Here is a 24,909-nt window from a genome sequence, read left to right on the forward strand (position 1 = left end):
CCTCAAGTTGAATGAATGCAGAATTGGAAGGATTTTTTCCCTAATAAACATAAAAGAAATTAATGTATTTATACTGGACTCACATTTACAATTCTACACTTTCCCCCCAAATTTGGTACTTTTCTTTTATATCTTAGCAGGATGAAGTTGTACTTCCTGTCATCTTCAGATTGCAATGACTTTTCTAAATGAGACCACTCTGGTGAAGAAACTTTCTTTCTTAAGCCCCATATCCTATAGTGCTGTAGCAACACTCTTTGGCCAACCTCTTCAACTTTCTCTTGCTTGCAATTCTGTTGGCTCCTTTTATCCTATTTTTTCCTTCCCCCATGGGACCCTTAGTATCCCTATTTCTGCTTCTCTTGCAGATGGATCTGGATGAAGAGACTGCTGAAAAATTTTACCAAAACTTGCTGGACCTGGAAAAGCGCTTTGGGGCCATCAGAGCCAAGTCAATCTAGCAAGAGTCAAACATGAATTTCTTAGACCCATCAAATGCTTTCATTCTGAGGGCTACAGCTTCCTTTCAGTTGGGTGATGTGCATTTATAGAACAGCTGAAAGATTTTGTCTGTCTCTCTTTGATCTGTGTGTGTGTGTGCTTGTGTGTGTGTGTGTGTGTGTGTGTTTTGTGTGAGATTTTAAGATAAAAGGGGGGGGGAACTCATTTCTTAAACTTCCTGATAGAAATAACTCTTGTTATTTCTGTCACTGCTTTCAATTATAACCTTGAGATTTGACCTCACCTTGCTCTGTGCCTTATTTTCTCCCTCCATAATGTGGTTAAACTATGTGTAACATCCCATCTTTTAGAAGGGAAAAGGTATTTTGTATTTAAATAAATAGGCAACCATCATTTGTAGTGTTACTTTATTCCATAGCTGAAAATTGGGACTAAAGCAAACCTGACTGGACAGATGTTCTATTCTTTTTTTTTGTGAGGAGTAAAGATACTGGCTCTCCTTTTCTTGCCTGGACTGGTCTCTCAGGAGCCCAGTCCCTATACTGATTGTTATGGAAGATTTAACCTTTTCTGTTTATCCATCAAGTACTTCTCCAGCCCCAAACTTTATAGTGGCAGGGGATGCACAAGCAGGTATGACTCCATCCCTCTCAAGTAAGGAGAGTGCATTACTATGTAAAACCCAAGATCCAAATAGAGTAATGAAGTCTTTCAACTATTAATGTCATCTTCCTGAGCAAATCACTTCCCTATCATGAATAAGATTTCCCAGCTTTGAAAGAAGAGTGAACTTCTCCTCTTTGGAGGCTATTATGAGGCTCCAGTGTTTATGTGTTTAAAATGAAGCTTAACTTTTGTGGTATAAGCTGTTCTAGAAACACTGTACTTCCTGGGGATGATCAAATAAAGTTTTCACATGAAGGTCAGAACGTTGTGGTCCAAGTCACTGCAAAGCAGAGGTCATTGGGTTGATATAAGTTGCAGTACAAGAACAACTTATTTTGGGGATAAAGAATGATGTTTCTCAATATTCAAAAAATGATGTGACCCTTTCTGAACATACAGAGTCTCTCATTTAAAAAAGAATAACACGTCTTTGAGTTCCACGTTGTCTCCCTTCCTCCACACCCTATATTAGAAAAGGACACCATTTGATTTAGCTTTATAGAGGAGCCATATAATTCATCATCTATAATCTACTAAGAATTTATTTTATTCTACTTTGTGCTGAAGATTGAAGAACCTGAAGACACATAGAAACTAATCTTTGTCCTTTTTATGATGTTTAAAATAGCTAGTTCTTTTTTTGGTCTTCTTAGAAGCAGCATATCATAGAACAGAAAAAAAATATTAGATTCAGAGTCAGAAGACCTTAGTTTGAGACCGTGTGACCTCAGACAGGTCTTTATTTCTGAAACTTAGTTTTTCCTGTGTAGTAAAATGAAGATAGAAAAACTATTAATTGTTCCATAGGCTTTTAAATAGCAGGATTCTATAAGATTTGGGTTATTGCATCAGTTGAATTTACTTTTCACATGAGCAAACCAGGTTTTCACCAATTTTTTTCTTGTGCTATTGGTTGTTTTTTTGAACCTAAATTTGGTACTTTATATTTTTCCTTATTAAATTTCATAGGGAGGAGTCAGACTGGGAAGCACTTTAATGATGAATTATTACCTTCATTTCTCTATCAAGGTCAAGATGCCTAAGACAGTTCATGTGTCTTAGAGGGAGGCCTAAAACAACAATCCTGACTTCTAGCACCTTTTTTTTTAATATACCAATGTACACAACTGCATTTGGAAATGACTACTACCTGTCTTTTAATGTACTGGCCAAGACTTATGGATGTCACTTATTCTGGGACTAGAATTTTGGTGACTGTCCTTTATGCTTAAGAAGACTTAGCTGCTTTGTATGAACACAAGCCAAGGGTCTTGAAACATGTTCATTTACCTTGTGGAAATTTACAGCCCCTTGAGTGTGGAAAAAAACAAAGTTCAGAGCAGCTCTCCCTCTTTGCAAGCATGGAAAACTACAAACCTCAGTGTTTTCATGGCAAAGTCTCAACCCAAGTACAGTTATGTTTTGTGGGGTTAACTTTTTTTTAATTGATTTATGACAGTTTGTAGCATATTGTTTGGGTTAGCTGAGATTGAAAAAAAATGTTTTATAAAAAAACTTAATAATCAGCTTTTTTCTGAAGCTTTCTACTTTAAATTTGTTTCTCTGCTTAAAGTGCTGTATTGGAAACAGAATAGAAACACTCCAAAACCTTAGCTGCCAATGAGTTGAACAAAGCCAAACTATTCTCTTCTGCTCTGGTTAGGACTGAAGATTTTTGTCATTAGATTAAGGGGTGGCAGGGAAACTGAATTAGAAATAAAGCTCAGAAATAAAGGCAGCAAAGAAAGGTCTTAATTTATTTATTAAGCAAAGTTCTTTAGCCCAGATCATGGGACAAAGAGTGGAGAAAATTATTTGTTTTTCCCTGAACTCAGCTTTCACCATGAGAGCAGATGAGGCAAATATGCCATGGTGGACTGGGGAGGGAATGAAGGATTTTTGTGCCTGCCTGAGAGGAGTTGCTACTTACTGTTTCTTGAGGAGAGATAAGGAGATTCAGGGAGATTTTCTAGGAAATAAAGAGGTAAGAGAATAGGACAGGGCAACTAGGTGGTATGGACCTGGTCAGAAAGACCTCAGTTCAAATCTAGCCTGAGATACTAGTTATGTGGCCCTGGATAAATCACTTAATCCTATTTGCTTCATCTGTAAAATGAGCTGGTAAAGGAAATAGCAAACTACTCCACTATTTTTGCCATTAAAAACTTCAAATGGGGCTCTTGGAGAGTCAGAAATGACCTTAAGTCAGGACCTTAAGCAGCACATTTTGCTTTTGTGGAACTCATTCCTCAGCTGTAGGAGGGAACAGACTCGAGACTTTGCAAGGTCTTTTCTTCCTGAGATGAGTTCCTGATCTATTATCACAATCAGGCTTGGTGGAAAGAATGCAGAACTCAAATTAGGTAAGGACCTGGCTTATCTGATATTAGCCCCTAAATAGTAGACAAGCCACTTTGGTATTCCTCACCCTCAGTTTTCCTCATTGATAAAATGGGGTTTTATGAATATCTCATTATTGGGAGACTACAGTGAAATACTAGGTGCATGGGACTTTGCTCATATCACAGTCCTGTAGAAATGATAGAAAGTATTGTTAACATAGTCTCATGATTGCCAGTTAAGGAGAGATGTTTTCTCACTTGTCAGTAGATGGCAGCACGGGAAGGTCCTCAAGATGGGCATCGTGGAAGACTAATCAAAATGTTTCAGAGATCTCAATTTAGCTTCTTATTGTTAGTATTATTTAGCATTTGTGTGGTAGTAGAGTTTTTCAGAAGGCTTTTTAATGCATTTTTTAGTATTCTTTCTAGTTAATTCTATTAGTCTAAGAAGAAATGAATGTATGGGATTTCTAAATTAGACTGTATCATTTCCTTGTTTTTCTGATTTTTTTTCCTCCTTCCTGCTAAAGATGTCTTAAGGGTACATCTAGCCAGAGATCCTAACCCATGGTATTGACCGAGTGGACCTAAAGGAGACCAAAGAGGCATTTCAGATGCTTAGGCTTTCATCAGACTCATTTCCTTCTCTGGGTGGTAAGCACGATTCATGTCCAAATATTTCCTCGATACTGAGCACCCTCTCAAATTCAGGGCGTACTCTATGGCGGAGGTATCGGGCATTCTTGACCTTTGCAAAGAGTTCCAGGTAGGTTGGCATTGTGTCCACTGTCCGGAGGTAATTGTAAAGAGTGTAGGTCTTGGGATCAAAAGGAGGCATCTCTCTCCCTGAAATGTCTCTCTGTTTTTCAGTATGACTGCCTGGCTTTGGGTCAACACTCCCACGAGGGCTGGCTATCATGATTTCTCTGGCCTCACTTTCCCCTGGGGGAGCTCCAGAGACTTCTGCTTTGCTGAAGGCTCCAGGTCTCTGGAGGTCTGTAGAGATGCCTTGTGGTTGGTTGATGGAATCTCGGTCCTGGTCTGGGTTAATGACTGTGACTGAGCTTCTCCTAGGGGATTTAGGTACACCTTCAAGGGAGCTAGAGGCTCTGGGGCTTTGAGAAAATGCCTCTTCTTTGTTCTTGATGCAGTCTATGGAATGAGAACTTGATATCTTGATGGACTTGGAGGTTTCATATTTCTTGGTTTGGAGCAGATGAGGTTCTGTTCTAGGAAAGGGAGAAAACACCTGTAAGCACCCATGAAGTGAGTCACACTTCAAATCAACAATTGTGTGACACAATTCAGCATCCTTTAGCACATACTTTGGACAAGGCCCATTGAGCTACAAAAACATGAGCAGAAATTAGTGATACAATGGAAAACATGCCAATTTTGGATTAAAATCCCAATTCATCTTCCTAATATTTATTTGACTTTTAGCAAATCATCCTATGACTCTGGGCTTTAGCTTACTTATCTGTAAAATGAGAGGGCAGGGTTAGATTACCTTTTAAGATTCCCTTCCACTCAAATCTTGGATGGGCCAAAGGAGGTGACAGTCTATAGGAATCAGGGCAAATGAACAAATAACCATAGTGAGAGGTAAATTCTAAAGGGAGGCCCAGGCGAAGTGCAATGATAACCTTGAGGGGGAGGTCATTTTTATCTGTTATTTTCAGTTTTTTTCCTGACTCTGAAAGCCTTCTCCATGAAATCAGATGAAACTAGGATGTGGTAATGGTGGACTAGGGAGGGAAAGGAGGATTTTTCTACCTGCTTGAGAGGAGTTCATACTTATTGAATGAAGCTCTTTGTAACCTCAAAAGAAAAATATATTCAAGGAGATTTTCTACGAAATAAAGAGATTATCCTACCAAGGACTTGCCCTCTTCTAGTTCTTTTATCTTTATTCACATCCTCACCTACTCCCCTGATGGACCTTCCCAACCTCATCTTCATTCTTCAATTTCTTCAAGATTCCACTTGGGTGACACTTCTTCCATGGAATATTCCCTGGCTCCTCTAGTGTCAGTGCTGTTTTCCCTATTACATTTCTCTTAGTCCTAGATGACTCCTTTTCAATTATTTTTCACATCAAAGGAGAATGTGGGTTCCCCTACTTTAAGGACTTCAGCACAAGCTGGATGACCAGATAGGTTCCAGGGGAGCTTGCTTGCATGGATGGGTTAGACTCCCCCGAGGTCTGTTTCAGCTCATATTCTGTGATCATATAACTTCTTTGTGATCACTGTAATTGAAAGGCTGAAAAAAACTGGCCCAGATTTAGACCAACAACTTCAGCTTTATTACCGCTAAATAAATTCATATTATCTGCCATCTTTTCCATGAGCCCCTGAAAAGTGGCCAGGGTCTTGGAAATACCTTTTATTGTACACTCAAATTAATAAAACCCCACCAAACATGGGGAAGGCTCGCACCTGTGTACATACTCTCCAATATAGAGAGCTACTGGCTGCTCTGCAGGCAATGCAGGGTATCCTGAACTTCGGACTTGATATTCTCATCTTCATTCTCTTCAGGTTTTCATAGTCTGACACATCTTTCTAGTCTTGTTGGACATACCAATGACTAACTTCTTTTAAAGAGTTTATGAGATCCTGGATCATAGTGGCAATGATTCTCCAGGTTTGTTCTTGAAAAATTTGAGTCAAAGGATTGGTTCATGCTCACTACCCCCGCCTCCCGAGGACAGGGGGATGCCCCACCTCTGCCTCCCTGACATGAAGCAGCCTTCTCCAAGGACAGAGCCCTTGTGCCATAGTTCTGACCTGGGGGGGGGGGTCCCCAGGTTGGGTTTCATTCCTCCAAATCTATTCCCAACCCTTCAGTCTTTTGGCATTTTTCCTCTTAGTTTCCTTTGGGGCCTTAGAGCTCAACTCTTCTGTTGTTCCCCAATTTTTGGCTCTCCTTAAAGTAAATGGTGCCAGTTGCCAGCTTTTAAGCTGTGTAAGCAGTCAGTAAGTCAACAAACTTTATCCAGAGCTTACCATCTTCAAGATCCTCCACCAAGAGGTGTGGATACAAAGAAAAGCCAAATGGCTCCTGCCTTCAAGGAGCTTATAGTCTAATAGTGTACATAACATATAAAATGGGTACATGCAAATTACATGTATGATGTGGGGAAAAGCTCTGTCTAGCATCTGGTACCTGTGGTGCTGGCACAAGCAGCTCCTTTATGAGTCACATGGTAACCTCTGAATGGCAGAGAAGGGGAGACCTAGGGGGTCAGCTGGTTGCTTCCAGTGCATCCCAGGACCCCAGGACAGGGCCTCGATATCTTTTTGAAATTGTTCTTTGCCCTATCACCTTGTACATTCCTCAAAAACAAACTGTGGTCACATTTGTTTCTCCTTTCACACAGTCAGAAGTAAATGTGTTCAATTCATTTGAATAGCATATCATCATATCTCAAGACATTGGGTTTCTAAGCATTTCCTTACTTAATGCCACCAGGTTTGGCAGGTCTGTGCCTCTGACCTCTCTGTAGGGGATTCATAAGAATTTCTGGCTTCTTCTGAGTCCCATGTAGAACATTGCCAAAAGATGAGAACTTTTTCTTGGAATTACCTGCTTTGAATAGAAAGAGAAACAAAACAGCCATCTAAGAAGTCCAAGATCTATGCCTAAGGGTTGTATGTATATAGAATACTAATGCATATTTTATATATATATATATATATATATATATATATATATATATATAATTCTATACATACATACAACTATATAAAATCTCAAAACTTTTATTCCTAAGGAAAGTCCTTGGCCTATTTCTCAATGAGTGAATGAAACATATAGATACTGGGGGGAGAAAAGAAAAGAAAAGGCAATTATCCAAATATTTGCCTGCTTGATTTCTAATATTTAGGTATGGATTCTGAAATAGGTATTGGAATAGGAGAGGAGACAGGTTGAATCTAGACACTGGCAGATAAGAGAAAATGAAATTGAGTCATGACAGTGAAAAGGAGTGGGCCAATTTGGTGGTTGAGAGGCTAAAAACTGAAGAACAGTGAGAGAGGCTTGGGAGGGACCCTTAGGGGTGGCAGGGCCAGTGAGTTCTCTAGAGGGCAGTTGGGATGAAAATGAAGGCTAAGGTCAGACTGAAAGAACCTTTCTTTTTCTGCTTTGGAGAACTAGAGGATAAGCATGTTCCAAACTGTAAACTCCATTGACTGAGGACCCTGAAAAATCAGCTAGTCCCCTAAACTGCAGCAGGTTTGACCAGGGTAGGCAACATGATTGTAAAATGTCACTCATTTCAGTAAAGAGGGATCTTACCCTGTCTTAACCTCTCCAGTTCTTTCTGCAGCTGCCTCTGCTCCCAGGCCACAGTGTTCATGCGACAGAGCCAGCTCTCCTCCAACCTGAGCAGGTGAAGGCTGAGCCTGGCTTCAGCCCGTTTGGCATCCCTCCTCTCTATCTCCCATTGTCTGGATAGGTCTCTTCCCACCAGGCGTTGCCTCATCTTCTGGATGACCTTGATACACAAAAGAAGGGTTGGGGCAAAGAGGATTTCCCAAGACCCAAGGGCTAATCATAATTCTAAAAGCATATCACATTTATAAAGAGCTTTAAGTTTACAGAACTATGTGAAGTGATAGTTCTACTGTTCAAAAACCGAGAGACTGGTGACCCCCTTTGGTCAGGGATTAGCATTTGGGATATAGAATTTAGTGAGACTTATTGTCCTACAAGGGGAAAAAAAATCACAGAATATCTTATTGTTATATTCTTATCTGTTGTTAACAAGCAGTCATTCTGCCAGGTAGAGGAAAAGGGGGCAGCTCAGTGGTGCAGAGAATAGAGTGCTGGGTCTGGTGTCTTTCTGAGTTCAAATCCAGACTCAGACACTTCCTAGCTGGGTGACCTGGACAAGTCACTTAACCCTATTGGCCTCAATTCCTTAGCTGTAAAGTGAGCTAAGGAAGAAAATGGTAAGCCACTCCAGTATCTTTGCTCAGAAAACACCAATTGAGGTCAGGAAGAGTCAGCCACCACAGGAAGTGAACAACAAAAAGCCCCTTGAGGGTAGGTTTTAGTATCCCTAACCCTAGCATGGTGCCAGTATTCACAGTAGGTCCTTAATAAGTCCTTGTTGAATTTTCCTCCCTCCCCCCTTCCTTCCTTCCTTTCCTCCCTTTCCTCAGTCCCTTCCTCCCTCCTCCCTGCCTTGAATTCCTAGAATTTTGATGGTTTTCCCCACATAAATTACTATCTAGTCCCATTTCTAGTCCCATCATATACTTTTGAAATTATTTTTGGATGAAAATATAGTACTTGTACTCATTGCATTAGTATATTGACATTATATAATAATATAAATGAATTATACAATAAATAATATAGCTAATAAATAGAATTATTTAAATCATATCTTGCTAGACTAAGTGGATCATCCATCGAGACTCTTTCAGAGCTGGATTCAATCTTAGCTATTGCTTTCAGATTTGGGGTCATCTAGAAATTTCATAATCATGTGATCAATTTCTTTCTCTACATAACTGATAAAAAATAACTCTACATAACTGATAAAAAAAAGCAGGTTGGGACCAAAGACAGAATGTTGTGGCATATTATTTGACACCTCTTCATTTATTAATATTCTTTGAACTGGTATCTTTACTTCATAGGATGCTTTATTGAAAGGAACTCTTAATTTGGGATCAAATGTTGATTCAATTATTCAAACCTAAATTGGTAGTCTTAGGGCAAATGCCTTAAAACCTCTAGATATCAGATTCCTTTGTACTAAAATAAGAGGAGTGAATTCAAGATCTCTAAGGACAATTCCAATGCTAAATCCTAGGAACCTCTGATACCCACTCCTTATCACCCAGTCCACAAGTCTCCTTTTTCTTTTTAGGTTTTTTTTTTGCAAGGCAATGGGGTTAAGTGGCTTGCCCAAGGCCATACAGCTAGATCATTATTAAGTGTCTGAGGATGGATTTGAACTCAGGTCCTCCTGACTCCAGGGACAGTACTCTTTCCACTGCGCCATCTAGCCACCTCCACAAGTCTCCTTTTTCAAGAAAATATCACTAGAGACTTGATCAAACACCTAGATGCAACTCACATACACTATATTTTTTTTCAGTATTTCTCTGAGCTGCTAGTTATAGTAAACCTATCAGAAAAGAAAATGGGTTTTTGACATGACCTAGAATCATAGGATCAAAACCCTATAGCTGAGAGGAAACAGAAGAGGCCATGTCAGATCGATTTGTGGCTTGACCAACATCAGACACGGGTGTTAGATGTCAGAAGTGGGATTTGAACCAATGATCTTTCTGCTTTATAGTATTTTAAGGGAAAATATTGCAGCCTATTTCCCTGGGAACTCAACCAGAAACCTCCCAGCTACTTTGTGATTAGAACCTCCCTTCAGTTCCAACAAGTAGGTAGCACTTACCTATAAAACACTGGGTTCTCACACGCCAAAGACTCTCCTTGCTGGGTCAAGCTGAGTCTGAAAAAGGAAACTGGTTTTTCTTCAGTAAACTTTGTCTACCAATGGTGGGGGAGGGGTGGGAGTGTGTGGCATGTTTGCTTTTTAAGACTCACCCTCTTTGTCCTTTTAATTCAGAGCCTTTTCTTGTTTTCTTCCCATCTCCAGGAGTCTGGAATGCAGATTTCTCTGGCAGTGGGAACCAGCCCTTTGGAGGAGAGGCTCCCAATACTTACCAGCTAAGTGGGCAAAGCTGCCAGACTTGTTGGGCCTCAGCTGGCATAGCTACAACTGTTCTCTTCCTCCTCCTCCGTGTCCATGGGAGCTGGGGATTAAGTCCAAGAAGTGTTTTCTCTCTTTGTGTGTGTGTGTGTGTGTGTGTGTGTGTGTGTGTGTGTTTGTGTGTCTGTCTCTCCCTCCCCACTCTCTGCCCCATTGCTTTATTCCTCCATGTCTCTTGTCTGTCTCATTCTGTCTGACACTATCTCCTCTCTCAATTCCTAACTCTTTATCTTCCCATGTCTCTCTGTCCACTGTCTCCTTCCCTTTGTGGCTGTGGGTCTCTCTCACTCTCTGTTCTCTATTTTAATCTGGACATCTGTCTCTGCCTCTTATCCAGGCTACTTACATTCAGGGCATTGCCTTGAGATGAAAACAAGCCCCTGGGAGTCCATGATTCCCCAAACAGAAAACTCCTCTGTAACTTCCTGGATTTCCATTCTGAAAATCAACCCCGCAAGACCCTCTCACTCTCTGCATGAGGGCCATTCCTTCTGACATTCAACATTTTGAAGAGTACTACCTCACTCTTCTGCTCTGGTGGCCAGAAATGTCATGGTTTTATCTGCAAAGTTCTGGGTGTGCTATCTTTCCTCCTGCAATTAGCTTTAGCTTGAAGAATCATTCACTCTGCAGTCTCTTTGGTTCACCCTCAGTTTGTTCAACTCCTCTTTGATCCTCAGTCACTGGGTTACTTTGTCCTTCTTCCAAATCCCTAATTTCCAGCCCTAGTTGAATACCAAAGATGATCTTCTTTTGTCATTAAGTCATTAAGACTATTTCTTTCAATTCTTTTGGCCACAAACCAACCTAGGTTATCCTTTACCTTTCTTCCACAATACCCTAAGCAATCTGTGTCTCCTACCTGGACAAAAGGAAAATTCATTTTCCACATCACTGCTAGACTACTTTTTCCTTGGCTTAAGTCTGAACATTATACCAGTCAAAAAAAATGTAGACATCTTCTCTTTAACTAGAGAAAAAAGGCTAGACAAAATTCTCAGTCTGGCCTTCAAGGTCCTGTGCATTATTACCATAACCCACTTTCCCAAACTTTTTTTTTGCTGCTTTATTTTTGAAGAAGAGTGGCCTACTTCGATCTTAAAGGAATCTCCCCTAAAATATTGAAGACTTCAAGGGGTATAGAACTGATGTCACTATATGTGGCTCCTCCTATATTGGAATGACTCTAGTTGTTACCAACTTTTACCCTTATATTAGGCCTATATTTAGCTCTTTTCCACTCTTGACGATTTCTCATTTTCTCGGGATCCAAGCAGAACAAATCCAATTGATTGTTCATGTAACAACTCTCCAAATATTTGAAGAGAGTGATCAGGTTCCTTCATAAAGCTTGCCTTTTTCTAATATGGCATGAACTCGGGATCCTTCACCAATTTGGCTTCCCTTCTCTGTTACTCATTAACGTATCAGTGTCCTTCCTAAAATGTAACACAGGCAACCAAACACAATATTCCAGATGTGGGCTGGCCAGGGCAGACTATCACCTTGTTAACGTGGGCAGCTAGGTGGCATGATGGATGGAGTGCTGAGCTCTGGTGCCCCAGGAAGACTCATCTTCATGTTTTCCTTATCTTTAGTTTCCTCATCTATTAAATGAGCTGGAGAAGGAATGTAAACCAATTGGGTAATTTTACTAAGAAAACCCCAAATGAGGTCATGGAGTGGGATATAAATGAAAATGACTGAAGAACAATTGTCCTTCAATTCAGGATCGTTTTGGCTTTTGTCCTTGTCTTATCACACAGTTGACTCATGTCTAGTTTGCAGTCAGTCCACTAATGATTTATTTTTTCAAATGAACTGCTTTTTAAAAAAATTAAACATAACAGAGTTGTAAGAGATGTTAAGATTACCTACTTGAACCCTATGTTTTGAAAATGTAGAAACTGAATCCTGCCATGTGAAGTGATTTTTTTTCCCTCAAGGTCAAATCTGTTCACATGATCTGATTTTGAGCCTTTCAGAAAGTTTCCTTGTTATCTCAATCTTTCAAAACATCTCTTAGCATTTTTTTATTCACTCAGTCTACTTACTTTTCAATTTTCTCATTTCTAAAACAAATGTCTTTTTTTCACATCTGTCTCCCATAATCACCATGAAGGGCTTTTTGTCATATCTATCATTGGCATATGATCTTTTCCAAGGAAATACTAATATATTTAATATATATATGTATATATATATACATATATATATATATGTATATATATATATATATACAAACAACATTTTGGTTAATTCTGCTTTAATAGGACCAAGGATTCTCAATCCTGATGTATTTTAGAGAAAGTAAAGAATTTTCTATCTTGCTACTGGTGAACATAACAGCACTCCCCAAAGTAAATAGTACAATGAGTAGATGGCCCAAATTTCTGGGACATCATTCAGTATCTGAAGACACTGATTTCAGAAAAATAAACATATATGAATGCCTGTCCCTGGATCAGGGAACATAGGGTCTCTAGGAGAAAGAGTTAGTCTCAGTCTAAATTATTTGGGGTCTACACTACTGCCAACAATGAATAAAAATGAAGGATGCTTGTTCATACTTTGGACTGGTCATTTTTCTGTTCCTCAAGTGATATCAATTCATGACTATAAAAAAAATTCTATGAAAATATGAAGAATTTTCCAGATAACAGCTAAAATACTAATGACAACAATATTTTTCGTTTCAAACTCCCAGGTTTGATCATTCTTAGGGAGTGAACAGTGAGTGATTATTCAAAAGTAAACTTACCTGAGAGAGAGAGATAAGATCTTATGAGTCCAGTGAGTCTGGAAAGATAGACATAGGACCAGTTGCAAACAGCTTTAATAGCTAAACAGAGGAGTTTATCTTTTTTTTATCTTAGAGACAATAAGAAGAAACTAGAGTTGACTGAGAAGGGGAGACCTATATGATCAGATTTGTTCTTAAGCAAAATTCTTTTAATTTCCAAAAATATAGGTTAGTAAAACAAAACCAAAACAAACCAGCATTTTGCATAGCATCTTAAGACTTACAAATATTTTATTTTATCTTTATAATAACCTGTAGATGTAATGAGGAGAGACTTTAGACTGGGGGACCAATTAATATACTTTTACAGTATCTAGGTGAGAGGTAATGGTCTTGTAGAAATGTGATTTGGTAAAGAAAAGGATGGATGAGGTGAAGATTTCAGGATAATGCCAAAGTTAAAGAGACTGGGAGGATGGTATTTTCTTTAATAATCACAGGGAAATAGGTAAGATTGGGAAAGAAAATGAGTTGAATTGTGGCCATGTGAATTTAATTTATCTTTAGGACATCTACTTTCAATGTCCAATATGCAATTAGTGAGATTGGATTGAAGCTCAAGGGAGAAACTGATGTTAAGATATATAAACATTTTTGTAGGCATCTGCAAAGAGATGACATTTAAACCATTGGAAGAGGGTTTTCATTTTCCCTGTCCCCTCTCCCTTCAATTTAGGTAAGGAGAAAGGATAAATAATCTTTTTTTTTTTCCTGTGCCAGAATCAGAAATTCTCTCCCTACCTCTTTCTCTCTCCCTTGCCCCTCCTCTCATGATTGTTTAAGTCCTTAGCAACTCCACAGAGATAAAAATAGGAACAGAGGTACTAGACTAAATAACATCTGTTCACGGATCATTACCAATGCATTATTGAACACATGCACAGAACACAAGCAAAAGGACAGCAATGAAAGATGAATGTGACTATTTAAAATTTTAACTTCTTTGTGAGGTAGTATGCTATAGAATATCTAGTTGTTATTCAATGTAGAGTCAGAAGGATGGATTCAAATCTTTTTTTTGGCACTTTGTCATAACAGTCAAATGGTTTGTATTCTCTGAGTCTCAGTTTTTTCATTTATATTTAATATTTGTGTGGGGTTTGTTTAAATATAAAGACATGACCCCTGGATGGTATGATTAGATAAGATTTGATATCTGGCTTGCCCAGTAGGAAAAAAAAATTGTAGTAACACCAGCAACAACTTAGCTAGGAGAAAGGGCTAGGCAGGGTCCAGGATCACTGAGAATTTTTCCTTCAGTTTCCCACAGTTTTTTTTTTTAGGTTACCTTTATTTCTATTTGTTATCTCCTCAAAGATCCCTGGTCTAGGGGTACAAGGCAGGTTTCCAAAAGAGAAAGATACTTCCTTGATCACAGTTTATAAGGGATAGTAGTCCTTAGTTTCATTCTCAACAGATTAACACCCCCGCTCCCAGCAAATCTCCAAGGAAGTGACTAAGAAAAAGACTTTTGAAAGATGGATTGAAATCTTCAGATCTACAGACAAGCATAGGTATTGATCTCACATTATGAGCTCTGACCTGCAGAGCTTGTATCTCTAGTTCCACAAAAGATCATCATGAATAGTAAATAGTAAGTAAACCAAGTAAATCACTTAGTAAAATAACAACCCCAAATAAAGGGAATTCCACTGATACCAGCAAATATACAAAAGTAAGTGAACTCTTCATCTGAGAGTGATGAAACATCTTAATTCATCCCAAAACGCTTGTAGCAATCTCTAGAACTGTAAGCCCTGGTGGTCAAGATACAGGATGTGATCAGCAGATGTGCATGTATGTAGCTCTGAGGTTTCAATGCACTATTTTAAAATCTCTTTTTTGATCACCTTTGGGAGGTCCTGAATGTAGGTCTTTCTTTGAAGAGTGTCTTGAATCAACTGAAGTAAATCCTTTGGGTACGTTTAAAGTACCGTCCTAATCATTCTCTCAGCCAAACATGATTCATGTCTCTCTAAGCCTACACCATATATAGGATAGGGCTATCCTATAAAACTACCCCAATCTTGAGTGAAAGTAGACTTAGATATTAAAAAAATTAATAATACTTATCTTACAAAGTTGATATAGGGGTCAACTGAGAACATGTGCATACTTTAAAGCAATATGTTATTTTAAGTTACCTTAAAGTAGTATAAGATAAACTTAGTGTTTAGTTAGATCACATTCTAGATCAGGATTTTTTACAAAAAATGTTTTTTTTCTGTATTTTTAATTAAAATTTATCATTTAAAAATTATCTAGTTTTTTTCACTACATAGTCTGCCTTCCTCTTTTGGAAAAAAAAGAAAAGCAAAATAAATTCCACATTGACTAGGTCCAAAAATTCGAGTCTCATTCTACATCAATTCTTTGTCAGGAAGTAGATATCATTATTTGTTATTGGTCCTCTAGAATCATGGCTGATCCTACCTTGATCAAACTTTGTAAGATTTTAATCTTTATTCATTATTACAATATTGATATAGTAAAAATTGTTCCCCTATTTTTCTTCACTCATTTAACATCAGATCATATAATTCTTCAAAGGATTCTCTGAAATCATCTCCAGTCATTTTTAGAGCATATTCCATTACATGATATGGCATTTTCTTTCATTCATTCCTCACTAGATGGACCCACTTAATTCTTCTCTTTTTCCGTATTTAAAAAGTTTTTATAAATACTTTTGTACATATCAGACCTTACATCATTTTTAAAAAACTCGTTTTGTGTGTCCTTGAAAGTCAATTGTTAGACCTTTGTTAGCATTACCCCTTCATAAACTACATTTTCTTTAGCCATCTCCATTTTGTTTTTAGTTATTTTCTTACCACAAAAAAGTTTACTATGAATATTTTTGGATAAATGAGGGGTATTTCTAGCTCTGATCTTTTTGCAATTCCTCCTATTTGTAAAGAAATCGAGGCCCAGAGAAGGGAAATAAAATGTCCAAAACTTTATAACTAGCAAGTATCAGAACCATGAGCCAAACCCAGTCCTCTGCCACCAGGTTCAGTGATGTTTCTATCATATGCCATTATGTATCATTAGCTATATGATGGTAATTGGCAGCCTATCTAACTCAACATCACCTCTTGATTACTTAGCCTTCATTGAATTCCATGCGTCCCTGGACACTTGATGCCAACACGTAGGATATTTGCATAGCGATATTTAAATGAATGGATATAGCTCATCAGGTGTCTCTTAAGTCTTTGCAACAAATTAAGCTTAGTTCTTTTTAGCAGGTGCTCAATATCCTCTCAGCCAATCAGAACTAATTTCTTTGTATATTTTCTCATCACTGAACTATCCCTCTATAAAACCACCCCATATTTGACTGGAAGCCAGGTTATATATACATGATCTCATCTGATCCTCACAACTCTATGTGGAAGATGGTATTATTCCATTTTAACACACTGAAGAAATGAAATTGGGGGAAGCTGAGGACTTGCCAAGATCACACAACTAGTAAATGTTTGAGAAAGAATTTTTTTTTTTGTTTTTTTGCAAGGCAATGGGGTTAAGTGACTTGCCCATGGCTACACAGCTGGGTTATCATTAAGCATCTGGAGCCAAATTTGAACTCAAATCCTCCTGACTCCAGGGCCGGTGCTCTGTCCACTGTGCCACCTAGCTAACCCATTGAGGAAGGATTGGAACACAGGTCTTCTTGACCGCAGTTCCATTATTCAAGCCACTACTCTCATGTTCCCTTAGAAACACCTGTGTTTAAATTTTCCCTTTCTTGTGAAATAGTCAAGAAGTTTTCTGTTTGTCTTAGTGGGTAAGAATGTTCACAATGATAAGTGTTCTTGGAGTGTTTATCTGGCAGTCTGTCCTCTTGGGAAACAATGATAAATATATTTTGTCCAAGAAACTAGTTACAGCTAAGGGGCTTGTGGTTGTATGCATGGTGGGTTTCTTACGTCATCAGATCTTTCATCATTGTCCCTCTGTCCAAGTGATTCACTGTCATGGATTGAGTGTTCTACCTCCTCCACTTTAAAATGAACCATTGTTTGAGCCTCTCTGTAGACTGGTGAGGGAGGAGGAGAACAGAAAGTGAGTGAAATATAGTAGGAGCTTAATAACTATTTATTGAATTGAAGTATCCCACCACCCACTTCCACTCGTTGGTCACTAGCCTATTCAGTAATCATTTAGAAAAGAGTCCTTACTTTCTTGGCAGTTGGGCTGGATCTGAAGTTAGACAGTTATCAGATAGCAAGAGTATCCACTCAGCTCAGAACACGCAGAGTTGTTTAACTAAAGTCACTCATAATCTCTCCATCTGTTTAATGGACACTTTACACAGTACTCAGATCTCCGTAGTGATATGGATCAGCTTTGCATACACAAAGAGACACTTATTCTACTTTTTAAGTTATGGTTAGGAACCCAGGATCAATCATTCCGGTTCCAAAACTAACTTGCTCTGCCATTTAATTTCACTTAATCACTTTGTCACTTAATTGCTTTTGGCTTCTACTTCCGCATCTGTAGAAAGGGAATAAAATTACCTCCCTCACATTGTTGTAGAATGGAAAGCACTTTGTAAAACCTCAAAGCATACTGTAGATATGAGCTATTATTATTACCTATATTAAAAAACAGTTTCTCAAAATCATCAGTTTTCTCCAACTGCTCCAGATAGAAAAATGGATTTTTGTGTGTGCTTGAAGTCTTCCTCCTCTTTGCTTCCACCACCACCACTACCACTACTACCACTACCACCACCACCACCACACCACCACCATTATCACCATCATCATGATTTGAAGCCCTAATGGCCAACAATAACAATTCATTGTTAGTACAGTAATTTTCAGGTGGTATAGCAGGTTGCTAGAAAATATGACCCTTCTCTTATACAGGCATTGCCATTCTTTTAGTTGTCTTTAATTCTTTTTTCTCCTTTACTCTTTCCATTCAATCAGTTTGTCTTCTGGGTCTTAGTTATTCTTCAGGGTATCTAGGTGACACAGTGGATAGAGCACCAGGTCAGGAAGACCCAAGTTCAAATCCAGCCTCAGACATTTACTTGTTGTTTGCCTTAGTTTCTGTGTCTTCAAAATGAGTTGGAGAAGGAAATGACAGACCACTGCAGTATCTTTACTAAGAACACTCCAAATGGGGTCATGAAGAGCCTGACATGACTGAAATGACTGAACTGCTAACAATTTATTCTTCCAAGAACTTCTCCTTCTCTTCTCGTATCACTCAGACATTTTCCTCTCTTAATTTCTCCTTCACTCTTTCTCACACAAAAGGTCACCCTTCTCTTTGATAAAGAAAAGCCCCTCTTTATACCTTTTTAATCCCTTCCCCACGCTCTTTCTCCAGCAGATTTCCCTATCTTTCATCATCAGTCTTTCCCTTTCTATTGATTTATTTCTTGTTGCCAATGAACACACACTCATGTCTCCAATACCTTAAAAAACAAAACCAAATTTTACTTGATCTGATTATCTTACATTTCTCTTCCCCTTAATGAACTTGAGAAATACATATACTTAGGTGCCTCTACTTCCTCTGCAATCTTTCTTTTTTTGACATTATCATCAAACAATCTTCATATTTATCAATATTCTCTTAATTGCCAAACCAAATTGCTTTTTTCCTAACCCACATCCTTCTTGACCTCTCTTTAATAATCTTTGACTCTATTGATCACATTTCTTGAATCCTGTTTCCTCTCCAAGTTTTTCTGACACTGCTTCCTATTGGATTTTCTCTCATCTGCTTTTTCTCAGTCTGCTTTGCTAGAACTTCATTCTCTTAATACAGATTTAATACAGAATATTAAAGATCTATAAGGAAATAGGGAGCTCACAGCTAGATAGATGATAAAACAAGCCAATATTTTTGAGAGGTGATACTCATTAATGAAGTATGTAGATGCTGGAAACAAGGACCTTGGAGGATATTGGTCATTGTCTCCTCCTCTACTTATCAGGAATATTTTAGAGATGATTCTTGTTGAAATATGGGTTGGATTAGATGTCCTATGAGTTTTTTTCCTAAGTTTGTGATTCTTTGACATTCTGCTACAGTGGAAAGAACACCATTTGATGTCAGGGATCATGGATTTGTATCCTCACTTTTCAATCTGGGTATATGACTTGGAAGAAATCAATTACTTCTCTCATTGAGAATAACATTTATTTTTCTCAACTTTAAAATGATGAAGTCAAATTATATAATTTCAAAGATCCCTTCCAGCTCTAAATCTCATCTTCTATCTCTGTCTAGTGACATCCAATATTCATAAAAATGGTTCTGATATAGAGACAAGGTTCGGTCATCAAAGAGAAAATAAATTTATTTAAATTTAAGTCAGCAAAAATTTATTAAATTTTAAGTAAAATGCAAACTGATCAATGCTGGGGATATAAGGACAGAAATAATTCCTGCCCCCAAGAAGCTTACCTTCTCCAGGGGAATACAATATTTGCATACATAAAGGAATATAAATATATATATATATGTTATACATATGAATCTTATTTATTTTTGTCATTTATCAATCATATAACCCACTTGGATTTTGGGGGGGGCAAAGATACTGGAGTAGTTTGCAATTTCCTTCTCCTGCTCATTTTGTAGAAGAAGAGACTGAGGCAGAGTTAAGTGACTTGCCTAGGGTCTCACAGCTAGTAAGTGTCTGAGGCCAGATTTGAATTAAGGAAGGTGAGTCTTCCTGACTCCAAACTGGACACTTTATCGATTGTACCATCTAGCTAACTGTCTCTCCATATATGTGTGTGCAACACATAGACATGTATATATACATAAATATGGGTACATGCATGCCTACATTCCATTAAATATAAAGTCTACTGCATTACATTTATAGAGTATGGCATAGGCACTGAAAACTTTTCAAAAGTTTAGGTATTATTGGATGGTGGAACAAAAAATCTTATTTGCACACACCATAATTCTATGTAGCTGTGTTTTCCCCCTAACTTTAGGCAGTGGTAAAGGAGGCTTCTAATGGGGAAGTTATTTGAATGAAGTATTGCAAATATGTCATACAGAGACCAGGATTCTGCTTTAGTTGATTCCATTAATCAGCTGTGGAAGGGTCTGTAGAATGGACCCAATGATTTCAATTTAAGAATAGCTAACTTTACAAATAGTTCAGTGGAAAGAATGTGTAATTTCAAGCTTCTGCCTCTGTCAACCACTAACTCTGTGTGTGACCTTGGACAAGTCATATAACTTTTATTTGCCTCAATTACTTCATCTGTAAAATAAAAGAATTAAATCACATGATCCCTTGAACTTCTAAACCCATGACCCTATTAAAGGTATGCTGATATTTCTGGTTGATTTTATATATTCCATCTAATCTCCTCTGCAATGCTAGGTATGAGGTCACAAAGATGGGAGAAAGAGATAAGAGCAAAATGTATTTTATACAGACATACTTATTATAAAGCCAAAAAACCCCAAAGTGAGTCATACAACTGAAATTATTATTTCCTTTCCTATGACTATCTCCTACCAACTTGCTGTATGACCTTGGCAGTGTACTGAATTTCTCTGAGTCTTGATTTTCTCTTAGGTAAAATATTTAAATTCTGTCCCACCTCCCCTCTCATCTTCTTGCTCTCTTCCTTGCCACTGTATCCTGAATTAGCTTTCAGAATTAATCCTCTAAGTAATTAGAAGCTAAGAAGCTGGAGGTCATTCCATCTAGCTCCCTACATTAATATAGATCAGAGTTCCCAGACTTTCTTTTTTCATGCAACCTTAGTATCTTAATGATTGTTTTATGGGGTCCCTAGGTCAAAAGAGCTAACTAGGAGTTCCATTTGTTAAGTACTTAGGAAGAAACAATTTAATATTTATGTTATAATAACTTGGTAGTCATTTGAAAAATTAATGCACATAAATTGAAAGGAAAAATGAGAATTTTTACTTTTTTTTCTAAAATAATCACAATTACTACTAATGGAATGCTTGCATTAGTGAAAACCACATTACCTCTCAAATCTTAGAATCACAAAGGACACCACCACCCTTATTTCTTGTTCCACAGTGATTTTAGTTGCTTTTTATTGCAGCGTTGAAAACACAGTTGCACAAAGATATGAAAAACATTTCATATCAGAAAGTTTGAAAAGTTATTGGCAAAACCTCAAAGGACAAGTAAAGAAAAACATAGCTCAAACATTTGAGAATGTCATGTAAAGTAATCTCATCTGATTTAATATTGAAATTGTGAACTAGCAGTTCATGCTGGGTCTGAGAAATGTTGAATATGACTGTATTTTTCTTGAAAACTTAAAACATCCTTTGGATATTAGAGGAAATTTAAAAGATGCTCGTTTATTGATTCATTCCTGATACACAGCTGAAATTTCTGTGTTGAACACTAGGTGTCACTCCTAAACCATCCACTCCTTATATCCTGCTGTAGAAGATAAGACCTTCGGTGAAACCCAAAGTCTATCAGTGCTATCAAAAGATGCCTTATGGAAGGGTGGTGTTTAAAAAGTTTGAGAGACATGATTTATGAATAATTAATTATTTTTTTTAAATAATGCCAGAATATTATTAGTAAAAAGTCAATTATAAAGACGCCTTATGGAGTCCACACGTATAAGCCCTTAGAAGGGTAGTATTTCCAAGGGTGGCAATTGACTTGGTCTGGTCAGTAAGTAAAGGGATGAGAATGTATTATAACAAGAGGTGATCTAATTTATTGAAAGGTTAGGGGGATATTGATTTAATTATGCCGTGTGCTTCCAAATCATCCCCAGCTTTGAGCACTTTAGACCAAAGGACCTATATCCCCCACCCAAGCCTGAGTAGAACCCAATGGGCTGAGTTTCAGCTTAGATTAAATTCCTCATAAGGCCATCTCCAGTCATTCTGATTCATATCTGGCCACTGGACCCAGATGGCTCTGGAGGAGAAAGTGAGGCTGGTGACTTATCACAGCCCCCTCACCCTCATTAAAAAATCAATTCATGTGCATGTCATAGCAACATCTTGCTGATGTTATGGTCTTCTTCAAGAATGAAGAACAAACATCATTATCATCATCATCAAGGTTTGGTGGAATAGCAATACCTATATTGAGAAGAATATTAATTCTATCTACTATCATCAGTTCTGTCTTTCAGAGACTGAGCCTTGCAATGAGGACTTCAGGAAAAAAGAGGGAAAACTTTGAATTCTCTAAATAATTTCCCTCTGATTATGCATCAGAATGCCATATCTAGATTTTAAAGGCATATCCCTTTATGGAAATTAAATTTTTTAGTATCCTGATTATATTGTGCCTTGGTTGATGGTTCATGCTAAAAAATGTGGATAGGGACTGAATCTGTCCATTTTGGTGTGAGGATCTTCTAAATCCCTTTACCAATTCAGATCTAAGAGTTCTTGGCCACTGAAGAGATTTAAAAAAATACCTAGAACACTATGCGATCAAGTGACTTGCTTCAGGGTCAGATGTGGAACTTGAATCCAACCCTTCTTGACTCTGAGTCCAGCTTTGTAGTACTAAGTCATCCTACCATATCTAGCTGAACTGGATGAGTTTTTGAGGTCTTTTTAGGACTAAAATTCTTTAACTTTAATAAAATTATTTAGTTACTTGTTTTACATTTTAACTTCTGAATTATCTCCCTTTCTCCCTTCTCACCCACCACTAGAGAAGGCTACCATTTGATGCAGAATACACACGCATACACAAAGCCATACTAGGCATACTTCTATTCATCTGTTCTTTCTCTGGAGGTGAATTGCACTTCTCTTCATAGATCCTTGGAGGTTGATTTGAGTATTTATAATATTCAAAATAGCTTACTATTTCTCGGATATCTTTAAACAATATTGCTACTATTGTTTGCTATATTCTCTTGGTTCTTTTCATTTTATATGAAGAATTATCCAATATAAGCCAAATATTTTCCCTTAAATCTTGGGATGTGAAGAAAGACAAGTCTATCATAGAGTCTAGCAAGGGCACCATTTCCAGTTCCTGTCCTCTATGTATTATTGTAGTTCATCTGGGTTTCAGTTCTGAGGAAGCCTGACTTTTCTATAGAGTTAATAGGCTCTCCAGTTCTTATATTTACGAGCTTATCATCCCTACCCTAGCTACTCTGGGGAAAATTCTATTATGGTTCTAATCTAGGGTTTTCCTGAAAAGGTATTTCCTGAAAAGTGTATTTTAATCCAACACAGAAATCAATGTAAAATATAAGAAAATCAAATAGAATAAAATAAGATTAATAAATTCATCTTACAGACAGATTATACTCTACTGAGAGGTTAATAGGATGTTACATGGACATAACAGAATTGAGCAATTTTGCTAATTAGTTATTTCACATTTCACCTCTATTGAATAGTCAGATCAAATGCCAACCATCTCACCATGATCTTTTCCAATGGTTTTTCTTTCTCCATTGCCAATTCTTTCCTTGACAGCAGCTCACTCTTGCTGCTGCTGATCCCAGCACAATCAAGTATTTTCATAGTGACTGTAATCTTTCTGACCTCTGAATACCTTATGATCTATTGAAACTCACAATGTAGGGCAGCTAGTTGACCCACCAGCCCTGGAGTCAGGAGGACCTGAATTCAAATCTGGCTTCAGACACTTAATAATTACCTAGCTGTGTGACCTTGGGAAAGTCACTTGACCCCATTGCCTTGCAAAAGCCAAAAAAAATAATAAAAAAAGAAACTCACCATGTAGCTTAGATTTTGCCCTCTCAAGACTGATAAACAGACACCTAACTGAGGAAAGAAACAAATGGGGTCACCAAGGAAAAGGCTTCCACCAACTCTTGCTTACAGTTCAAAATAGTTCTTATTGTTGACCGTTAAGTATTTGCAAGGAACTCTGGCTCAGGAAGCATGGGAGAGGACATAGCCCAATAATGTTATCCATAGCAGAAGTAGGTAGAAGATATTTGCATGTATTCTTTCATGGGGTAGCCATAAGGCTTGGCAACTGAATATTCTTCTAAGCAGAGGAAGGCACCTGCTGTACACATTTTACCATCCCTGGTTCCCTTTGGACAGATAAAAAGGGTATCAGAATTGTCCAAAGTCACATATATAGAGAAAGGGAATGAATTCAGAGCCATTATGACAGAAATCCCTCGTTTTAATAATCTATGTGAAGCTATCTTTGTAAGGGACCACTGTTTGGCTATTGTTCCTATCTCAAGAGGTGGGAAAAAAACTTTGTTTGCTCTTCTGTGTGACTAGAGGTTGGTTCCCTTCTCTATGACACACAGGGTTCTACCCTATGAGGAAAGAAAGACCAAGATGATGAGCATGGAATGCCCACCTCATAGGGCACTTGGGCAGAACCCATGGAAGAGTTGTTGAAACAGAGTTGTCTATGGATGGGGCACCTGAGAAACAGTTTTTTTTTTTAAAAAAACAAAAATAAAAAGATATCTTAGCTATTGTTCTTTTCTCCTGATTTAATTAAACATTTATGGTAATAGCAGATAAATTCTGAGATTAGTGTACTGGAGCCTGATGTCTCAGTGTCTGAATGAATCTAATTGCTTTGGTGTTGTGCTAAATATATATGCATCAGATTTGGCGTTAGGAGAACTAGGTCATTTTCCTAACTGTGACCTTGAGCAAAGCACTTTCTTCAGAACTTCTACTTTTCCATCTGTGAATAGACATAATAATTGTATTTCATAGTCATCTTACTTACCCTACCACACTGCTTACTATCTTAAAAGAGCACTGATGACTTGGAAGGATCTATTGATCTCAATGAGATTCTCCTTGGAGTTTAGATCACAACCCATCCAGGACTTCTTTTCCACTGTGATTCTTGTCTGTCTTTCCATAAACACCTAAAACTACCTACTTAATAC

General features: G+C 37.8%; 2 protein-coding genes across 5 annotated transcripts in view; one reads left to right on the plus strand and one right to left on the minus strand.

Moving 5' to 3' along the window:
* Positions 1-855, plus strand: part of HSD17B7 (hydroxysteroid 17-beta dehydrogenase 7) — a 33,289-nt gene extending 32,434 nt beyond the window's left edge. For both annotated transcript variants that reach the window (XM_074221869.1, XM_074221870.1), the window contains one exon: positions 369-855. In XM_074221869.1, the coding sequence (XP_074077970.1) occupies positions 369-461 (93 nt within the window). In that variant the 3' untranslated portion in view covers positions 462-855. The remainder of the gene's footprint in view (positions 1-368) is intronic.
* Positions 545-24,236, minus strand: CCDC190 (coiled-coil domain containing 190). Of its 3 annotated transcripts, XM_074221872.1 has the most exons (7): positions 23,753-24,236; positions 16,963-17,072; positions 10,059-10,267; positions 9,907-9,963; positions 7,776-7,974; positions 6,935-7,064; positions 545-4,699 (listed from the first exon to the last, which is right to left on the minus strand). In XM_074221872.1, exons 5-7 carry the CDS (start codon positions 7,960-7,962, stop codon positions 4,081-4,083), a joined length of 936 nt encoding a protein of 311 aa, XP_074077973.1. In that variant the 5' UTR covers positions 7,963-7,974; positions 9,907-9,963; positions 10,059-10,267; positions 16,963-17,072; positions 23,753-24,236; the 3' UTR covers positions 545-4,080. The 3 variants fall into 3 exon arrangements, with proteins under 3 accessions (XP_074077973.1, XP_074077974.1, XP_074077972.1); XM_074221873.1 differs by having other exon boundaries at positions 6,935-7,061; positions 9,907-10,267; XM_074221871.1 differs by having other exon boundaries at positions 9,907-10,267.
* Between the last annotated feature and the right edge of the window lie 673 nt (positions 24,237-24,909).

The sequence above is a fragment of the Macrotis lagotis genome, chromosome 2, assembly GCF_037893015.1.
Source record: "Macrotis lagotis isolate mMagLag1 chromosome 2, bilby.v1.9.chrom.fasta, whole genome shotgun sequence".
In the NCBI taxonomy this organism is placed as follows: domain Eukaryota; kingdom Metazoa; phylum Chordata; class Mammalia; order Peramelemorphia; family Peramelidae; genus Macrotis; species Macrotis lagotis.